The 9341-nt window shown below is 36.9% G+C and overlaps 1 protein-coding gene across 1 annotated transcript in view; it reads left to right on the top strand.

Annotated features, from left to right (window-relative positions):
* Positions 1-9341, top strand: part of ETNPPL (ethanolamine-phosphate phospho-lyase) — a 36460-nt gene that overhangs the window by 13017 nt on the left and 14102 nt on the right. The window contains exons 5-6 of the mRNA XM_006869344.1: positions 4542-4632; positions 5579-5695. Of these exons, the coding sequence (XP_006869406.1) occupies positions 4542-4632; positions 5579-5695 (208 nt within the window). The remainder of the gene's footprint in view (positions 1-4541; positions 4633-5578; positions 5696-9341) is intronic.

Below are 9341 nucleotides of genomic sequence, written 5' to 3' on the forward strand. Positions count from 1 at the left end.
CCCCCCCATTCCAATCATGACTCAGTCCCTGTATCTCAGAGCCCTGCTATTCCAAGGTTGTGTATATATCTTAAGGATGTGTCTCTTATAGACAGAATAGTGAAGGATTCTGTTTTCTTATCCATTCTGCTACTCTGTCTATTGACTGGTACATGGAATCCATTGACATTCAGTTTAATTATTGATACATATATAGTGATTGCAGTACTTTTGTTGTTTGTGAGGTTTGTTGTTGTTATGTGTGTGTGTATTGCTGCTGGTTACTTTGACCTGCATGCTTTCCTATGTTGATTTCACTGTGTGTGTGTGTTTTCTTGTCTGTTTATTCATAATTTTAATGTTTCCAAAATTTTCATGGATTTTCCTTTTCTTGATTTGATGTGAAGGTGTATTAAGATTTTTTTGAGATGATCCTGTACTTTATTAATTTCTTACTCATTTTATAACAGTCTGTTTTATCCTGAAATCTACCTGACCTCTTCACCACCATAATTAGCACTCTCTTATTATACTTTCCCCTCCCTTCACTTTTTAGTTGTCCTGATCATAGACTGATACCAGAGATTTCTTAATTTCAGTCTTGTAGCTTTGTTTCACTCTGGACACTTCCATATCTGGGCGGAATTCTGTGTAGTATTGCCATGTATGTCAATCTTTGGTTGTTGTCCCATTAGCATATTTTGGAGCATTGACTTGGCTTTTACAAAGTCCTTTATTTTTTGTTTATACTGAAAGTTCTAATTTCACCATCATATTTGATGGACAGCTTTATTGGATTTATGATTCTTGATTGGTAGGGTTTTTTTGTTGTTGTTGATGATGTTTTTACAGGGTTTTGATATGTCTCCCTTCTTGCCTGTGTGTTTTCTGCTGAGAAATCAGAGCTTAAACTTTTTGGTTTTGCTTTGTAGGTAACATTTTGTTTTTCAAAAGCTGCTTTCAGGATCATTTCCTTGGCTTTCATTTTGGAGAGTTTGATTATTATATGTCTTGGTGGTTTTCTTTTGGGGTCTGTCCCACCTGGGTTTCATTCAACTTCTTGAATGCTAATCTTCTCATATTTCATGATGTTAGGGAAATCTTCTTCCAGCAACTATTCAACTATATTTTCTGTGGTTTCCTTTGTCTCTTCCTTCTCTGGAATTCCAGTCACTCATAGGTCACTCCTCTTCATGTTGTTCCACATGAATCTTAGGCTTTCTTCATTTTTTTCTTTTCTTTTTTTTTTTCCTTATTTTTCTTCTATCTTACCAGGAGATTTATCTTCAAAGTAGCAAATTCTAGCTTCCTTTAATTTAATTCTGCTCTTTTGCCTTTTCAGGATATTGTCCATTTTTGATATCTTAATATTAATCCTCTGGAATTTTTGCAGGTTTTGTATTGTCTCCAATGCTGTATCTGTTTTATTTTACTGTTCCTGCAGCACTTTTCTGAATTCTTCCTTCTTTTCTTCAACCTTTCTGTGAAACATCCTCAATATCATTCTCCTGAATTCTTTTTTAAGTAGTGCCAGTGCCTCTTCTTCCTCAAAAGCATTTTCTAGCTCTTCCTCTTGGTCATTTGTTCAGGCTACTCTGTCTTGTTTCTTTATGTGGATATAAATTTTCTGATGCTTTCTATGCATTGTGGTTTTGATTTATTTGCATTAAGTTAATGAATGTATGTTGTTTTATTGTAACCAATTGCTTCCTGATGGATAAGATCAGTAGATGAACTTCTCTGTTCACTGTTCATACAGTTCAATTCAGAGTGGATTTAGCAGATATTGGTTGTAGTTGTTGTTATTGTGTATAGCAGCTGGTATTGAGTCTTGTCCACTTGATGTGGCTGTAGAGAGTTTGGTCCTGGCTTGGCTGTATGGATGCAGTTGATATCTCCCATTGGTGAGGGAAGAAGAGAAAACACTCCCACAGGAGAGAAGGAGGACAAAGAAACAAAACTAAAAACAAAAATCACAAAAACCCAGAAGAAAACAATATAATGACAATAAAACTGTGAAAAGAAAGAATAAAATTAAATAACAACCAGGAACCAACGTTGTGAAATTAAGAGTAATTCTGAGCACTATCTAATGGACTCTTGCCTTCACAACCAACAAGGAAGTTTCAAGATGGTCATGCTGTGTCTCTCCGACCTTTTCTCTTTTTCTCTCCCCTTTTTCTTCCTCTGAAGTCTGTTCATTTGCTTCTCCTAGTGAGAGCCAGGCCAAGACTGTCCAGGACTGGTTTGGAGCAGAGTCTGCTGGTGCAGGTTATTTCTGTTGTCTCCTCCCCCTTCAATTATGAGCCCAACCATTCCTGGGGGGTGCCTACTCATAAAGTTCTCACCTCTGATCACCAAAGAGGAAATGAGTAGAAAGAGAGAAAATAATCACACCTTTGTCTCTGAGTCATAGGCAGGCTTCTGCAATGACAATGCTTTTTTGTCTCTCAATCCATTTACACCCATTCAAAATGACTGTAGTGGGTCATATTGATCACCCCAAGTCAGAAGTCACCCCCTTTCTTGCTTCTGTTTAAACTCTTTTTCCTAGTAAGTACTCAATCCACTTATTTATCCTTTTATCTGAAGCTCAGAGTTCTAGGACCATCCTCTGAATCTGTTCTTTCCATTTTCCATATTTTTGCTGGAGAGGGTCTGCACAGCATTTCTGTCATCATCAAGCCCCATGGGCGAGGCCCGATTGAGTGTCATGGCTGTGGTCTGATGAATGTCACATGATTTAGGCCTTACATTTCACACACTAAATATTTATTGAACTACTATTATGAAGTCCTGGTATGGCACTGTAAGGACTGGACTGCTAACTGCAAGGTTGGTTGTTCAAACCTAGCCACTGTTACTCAAAAACCCTACACAGAGTCACTGTGAGTTAGAACCAACTTGACAGCACTTAATAACAACAATTACACTACCATGGTAATTAGTCAGTTCATTTCTTTTAATTCACTCTCTTAGAGCTTGTCTGGTACTGTAAGCCACTGAGTGTACCATTTTTACAATTTAAAATTAGGAAAACTATATCTAACAACTTCCATCTTTACTAAGGAGTTGCTTTTTCCATTTCCTTTTCTCCCTTTACTGCACTCCACCTCACTAACTCAGATGTAGAAAGCTGAATTAAATGCATGCCTCAGTTCTTGGCCTTTTATAGGCTCCTCTCATTATTATGTGTTAGTTGACATATTAGTTTTCTACAACTACTGTAACAGATTGCCACAAATTTAATAGCTTAAAACAACATAAATTTATTTTTTAATAGTTCTATTGGTGAGAAGTCTTGGGTATGGATATCCCTGGCCCCAAACCAAGGTACTGCGTTCCTTCCAGAGGCTCTGTAGAAGAATTCCTTCCTCACATTGCCATTGTACTACCAGAACTCCTTGGGGATAAATACCTAGAAACAGGATTGTTAAACCATATGGTATACTACAAACATAACTAATTTCACTAAATACTGTCAGGTGGATTTGTAGAGTGATTACAATAGTCATATAGTGCATGAAAATTTCTATTTTCTCAATGTTGTTGTTGTTAAGTGCCATTGAGTCAGTTCCAACTCATAATGATCTATGAATACATATGGTTCACTAGGAACAGCTGGTAAGTTTGAACTTCCAACTTTCCGGTTCCTACAGCTCCATGGACAGCTGTATTTTTTTGTGAAAGAAAGGAATTTTATAGTCACTTAATCACCTTAACCTTAGCTCTTCTTGAGCAGATCTCCTGTTCTTTTTCAACTAGTGTTTGCCCAATATTGCAAATCATCCCTTAGAAACCATTCCAAACATAAACACATACGGATTTTACAATACAAAGTTGTGCTTTTAAAATATACTCAAATATAACTATCAAATACATTACACACATGATGTTTTTCATAAGATTTATTTTTGTCACAGTTAGAAAATCTAACTTAGCATATCTAACGTGGTAGTGGTGGTAGTGTGCCGTGGAGTTGGTTCCGACTCATAGCGACCCTGTATAGGGTTTCCTAGGCTGTAAGTCTTTACGGAAGCAGAAAGCATTCTCCTGCAGAATGGCTGGTAGTTTCAAACTGCTGACCTTGAGGTTAACAGCCCTACTTATAACCACTGCACTAGTTCCTTTCATTTATGAGAAAAAGTGAGTCCCCTGTATTTGGCTTTTTTTTGTGTGTGAAAAGCCAAATACAGGGGACCTCTGGGAGCACAGTGGTTACAAATCAGGCTGCTAACCTCAAGGTCAGCAGTTCGAAACTACCAGCTGTTCCATGGGAGAAAGATGAGACTTTCTGCTCCAGTAAAGATTTGTAACCTTGAAAACCCTGTGCAGGGTCACTATGAGTCAGAACCGACTCTAGCGTACTTAACAACAGTAATATATATATATAGAAAACTAGACAAATTAAATGGTCAATCTTGTCATGAAAAATTAGATTCATTATGGTTAAGTGTGGTATCAATGTGGAGATTTTCCTGAATGTTATACAATCTGATATTCCTATAGTAGAAAAATGTCCTTCTTTGAGTGACTTTGTTTGATGTTGTTTTTCTTTTCAGTGCTTATCATGGTCACCTGACATCTTTAATCGAGATCAGTCCATATAAATTTCAAAAAGGCAAAGATGTCAAGAAAGAATTTGTACATGTAGTAAGTACCTTCAATCTTAGAATCAGATTGTTATCACTAGAACAATGTCTAGTGGTAATCTAGTCCAACCCTGTCCATTGACAAGGAGCCATGGAAAAGAAACTAAGATCTATAGTAATTATGTGACTTGGTAATGTCAAAGACCTAGAGCTAATTATAAAATGTGGCTTAAAAGCCATTGATAAATATTTCAAATTAGTATGGTTATACAGAAGTATCACTTTATTTTTTCTTACTTCTTTATTTTCAATTGCTTTTTCTACCCGTGATGCCAACTCAAAGATCAGAGTTGAATTGAGTATATATGACTATTTTAAATTGTTGTTGTTGTGAAGTGCTGTCAAGTTGGTTCCGACCCATAGCGACCCTGTATAGGGTTTTCCGAGGAGCAGTTGGTGAACTTGAACTGCCAACCTTGCAGTTCAAATGGCTTTAGTCTGGCGCATTAACCCACAGCACCACACCAGAACTTCTCTTAAATTGTTGTATGATAAATTATTACATTGATTTAATAGGCAAAATAAAGCAACCAACCAAATTGTTAAAACAATGATACTCATTTAGTGTATTTACATTAATTAAAAATCAGCAATACTTTCATTATCTTAAGATCTGGAAACAGTGCTAAGGTACTCTTGTTTTCTGAATGGTTACAATTTGCAATATAGTTATCAAGTGTTGGTTATTTCATTTGAGTTTTCAAATAGTAAAATCACACTTGTTGGTGTGAATTTACCACTTACATGAATAGGTAGTCTTGACTTTTGAGAGTTTGAGAATAAATGCCAGGTCCTATTCACAATACAAAGACTTCATTTCTTCAGAATTCAGAGATATTAAGGAAAAGAACCCAGTATCACTTAAATTTGCAAGTTCATCATTCTAATATGCCTTTGTGGGGGAAAACGAAGAGGTAAATAATGCAAAACTACATTGATGCTTTCAGGCACCACATCCAGATACCTACAGAGGAAAATACAGAGAAGACCATGCGGACCCTGCCAGTGCTTATGCAGATGAGGTGAAAAAAATTATTGAAGATGCTCAGAAAAGTGGAAGGAAGGTTTGTATTTACAACATTGGAAACTTCTTAACATTGTCTATCAAGTGTATTGAAATTAGTGTGATAAATTGAAGAGATGGGAAATGGATAGCTCTAAATTCATTTTGTATTCTTTTATTACATTTTCCCTAGTTCATACACACATTACCCAAGTTATGAATGAGTCAGATCCGTTCTTAAGTGTGTCTTTAAGTAGAGTTTGTAGTCAAGTCAGAATAGGTGCATACCATTCTTATTTAACCTTACTTTATTTGTTTTTAAAAATACATTTATTCTTTGTTTTTTAATTGTACCAATTTATGTACAAAATATTTGCCATTTCAACCATTTTTATACATGCAGTACATTCAAATTATACTCCCCATTTTGTACAACCAAAACTGATATCCATCTCCAAATCTTTTTTTTCTCTTTTATCTTTCTTCTTTTCCCCCCAGCTTTCTTTCTTTCTTTCTTTTTTTTTTTTGTGGAAAAGTTCTGCTTCTAATGGTTTGTCCTAATAAGAAAATAAATATACAATGTTTTCCTTCCAGTACATGGGGGAAAAAAGAAAGACATTTCTTTGCCCCACCCCCCTGCCCTTCCTTTTCTTTTTAACAACCTTCCCCATCACTCAAGTTAGCATGTTTCTACACTCTATCCATTGAATAATTCTCCCTTTCCTAACCCCTCTCTCTGTTACCATGATAGAATCTTTACTATATAGACTGAAAACCTTCTTGACTGTGTATTGTATTATATGAGTAGTGGTCTCATATATTATCTGTCCCTTTGGACAATATCATAGCCTTAATTTATAGCAAGAGTGGGGAACCTTTTTCTGTCAAGGTCCATTTGGATCGTTAAAACAGCATTTGGGTACCATACAAAATTACCAACTTAAACATTAGCCTGCTAATATTTTTGGTCAAACTTTTAATTAACTCACCCTAATGTAATGACTGAACTCCTGGTATGGTGCTATAAAATAAGCACTGGACTGTGAACCACGAGGTCAGCAGTTCAAACCTACCAGCTCGTCCTCGGAAACCCTATACAGGATTGCTATGAGTTGGAATCTGACATTTTGAGTCTGACAATCACATGGTTTACTATGCCACGAATGACAAATTCATCATCAAAAAGAACATATCAATATCCGTCTTGAAGTGCAACACTGTCTGTGATAGGATAATAATCATCGCCTACAAGGTGATGACAGAGTCACTATACCAGTATAATTCAAATTTAAGAACCAACCACTAAAGCCAGTGATGATGAAATTGAAGAATTCTACCAACTTCTTCAGTCTGAAATGATCAAATATGCAATCAAAATGTATTAATTATTGGAAACAAAAGTTGGAGACAAAGAGGAAGGATCAGTAGTTGAGAAAATATGACCTTGATGATAAAAATGATGCTGGAGATCACATTCATAGAATTTTGAAAGACCAATGACTTCTTCACTCCAAATACCTTTTTTAAACAACATAAAATATTACTCTACATTTGTTGTCTGGAGGGACCAGTCGCTGGAGAAGGATATCATGTTTGGTAAGGTGGAGGGTCAGAGAAAAAGAGGAAGACCCCCAGTGAGATGGATTGGCAGAGTTGCAGCAACAGTGGACTCAAGTGTGGCAACAGTTGTGGGGTTGGCCTAGGACCACGCAGTGTTTCGTTCTGTTGTTCATAGGGTTGCTATGAGTTGGTACCAACTTGATGGCACCTAACAATGACAACAACAACACACATGGACCTCACCACATGGCATATACAGAAATCAAATTGCCTACATCTGTGGAAAGAGATGGTGGAAAAGCTCCATGTCAGCAGTCAAAGCAAGGCCAGGTGCAGACTGTGGAACAGACCATCTATTGCTGATATGAAAATTCAGATTGAAGCTGAAGAAAATTAAAACAAGCCCATGAGAGCAAAAATATGACCTTGAATATATCCCATCTGAATTTAGAGCTCATCTGAAGAACAGATTTGATTCAATAGACACTAGAGACCAAAAAACAGAAGAGCTGTGGAATGACATCAAGAACATCATACAGGAAGAAAGCAAAAGATCATTGAGAAGACAAGAAAGAAGAAAAAAGATCAAGATGGATGTCAGAAGACATTCCTCAACTTGTTCTCCTGCGTAGAGATGCTAAAGCAAATGGAAAAAATGAGGAGGTACAAGAGTGAAGAAAAATTTCATAGGGCAGCCCAAGAAGACAAAGTGTGGGAAGATACAGAATTAGAAAACCAATAAAGGAAGAACACACTTAGTATTTCTCAAGCTGAAGGAACTAAAGAAAAATTTCAAGCTTCGACTTGCAAGATTGACGAATTCTATGGGAAAAATATTCAATGATGCAGAAAGCATCAAGGGAAGATGGAGGGAATACACAGAGTCACTATACCAAAAAAGAAACAGTTGATGTTCAGCCATTTCAAGAGGTAGCATATGATCAAGAGTCAATGATCCTGAAGGAAGAAATCCAAGGTGCATTGAAGGAATTGGCAAACAACAAGGCACAGGGAATAGATGGAATACAAATTGAACACATTCAAGAAACTGATGCAGCGCTAGAGGCACTCACTTATCTGTGCTAAGAAATTTGGAAGACCACTACCTGGCCAACTGATTGCAAGAGATCCATAATGGTGCCCATTCCAAAGAGAGGTTGCCCAATGGAATGCGGAAATCATTGGACAATATCTTTGAAATCCCATGTGAGTAGAGTTCTACTAAAGGTAGTTAAGAAATGGCTGCAAGCTTACATTGACAGAGAACTTTCAGAGGTTCAAGCTGGAGTTAGAAGAGGATGAGGGATATCATTGCTGATGTCAGATGGATCCTGGTTGAAAGCAGAGAATACCAGAAAGATGTTTACTTGTGCTTTACTGGTTACATATAGGCTTTCAATTGTGTCGATCATGACAAGCTATTGACAACATTGCAAAGTGTGAGTATTCCATAACACTTAATTGTGCTTATGAGGAACTTGTACATAGACTCAGAGGCAGTTGTTCGAACAGAATAAAGGGTGCCGAATGATTTAAAATTAGGAAAGATGTGCACCAACATTGTATTATTTCACCATACCTATTCAATCTGTAAGGAGCGCTGGTAGAATAGTGGTTACGAATCAGTCTGCTAACCTCAGGGTCAGCAGTTCAAAATTACCAGCTGTTCCACAGGAGAAAGATGAGGTTTTCTGCTTCTGTAAAGATTTACAGCCTCAGAAACCCTGTACAGGGTTGCTATGAGTCGGAACTGACCCACGGCACATAACCACCATTCTATCTGTATGCTGAGCATATAATCCGAGACGGTGGATTATATGAAGAAAAACGTGGCATCAAGATTGGAGGAAGACTCATTAGCAACTTGTGATATGCAGATGATACAATTTTGCTTGCTGAAGTGAACTTAAAATATTTACTGATGAATATCAAAGAGCACAGCCTTTGGTATGATTGCATCTCAATGTAAAGAAAACAAAAATCTTCACCACTGGACAAATAAAGAACATTCTTATCAATGGAGAAAAGATTGACGTTGTCAAGGACTTTCATGGAAGCAGCAGTCAAGAAATCAAATGACATATTGCATTAGGCAAATCTGCTGCACAAGACCTTTTTAAAGTGTTGAAGAGCAAAGATGTCAGCTT

This window comes from Chrysochloris asiatica, unplaced genomic scaffold (genome assembly GCF_000296735.1).
Source record: "Chrysochloris asiatica unplaced genomic scaffold, ChrAsi1.0 scaffold00129, whole genome shotgun sequence".
NCBI lineage: Eukaryota > Metazoa > Chordata > Mammalia > Afrosoricida > Chrysochloridae > Chrysochloris > Chrysochloris asiatica.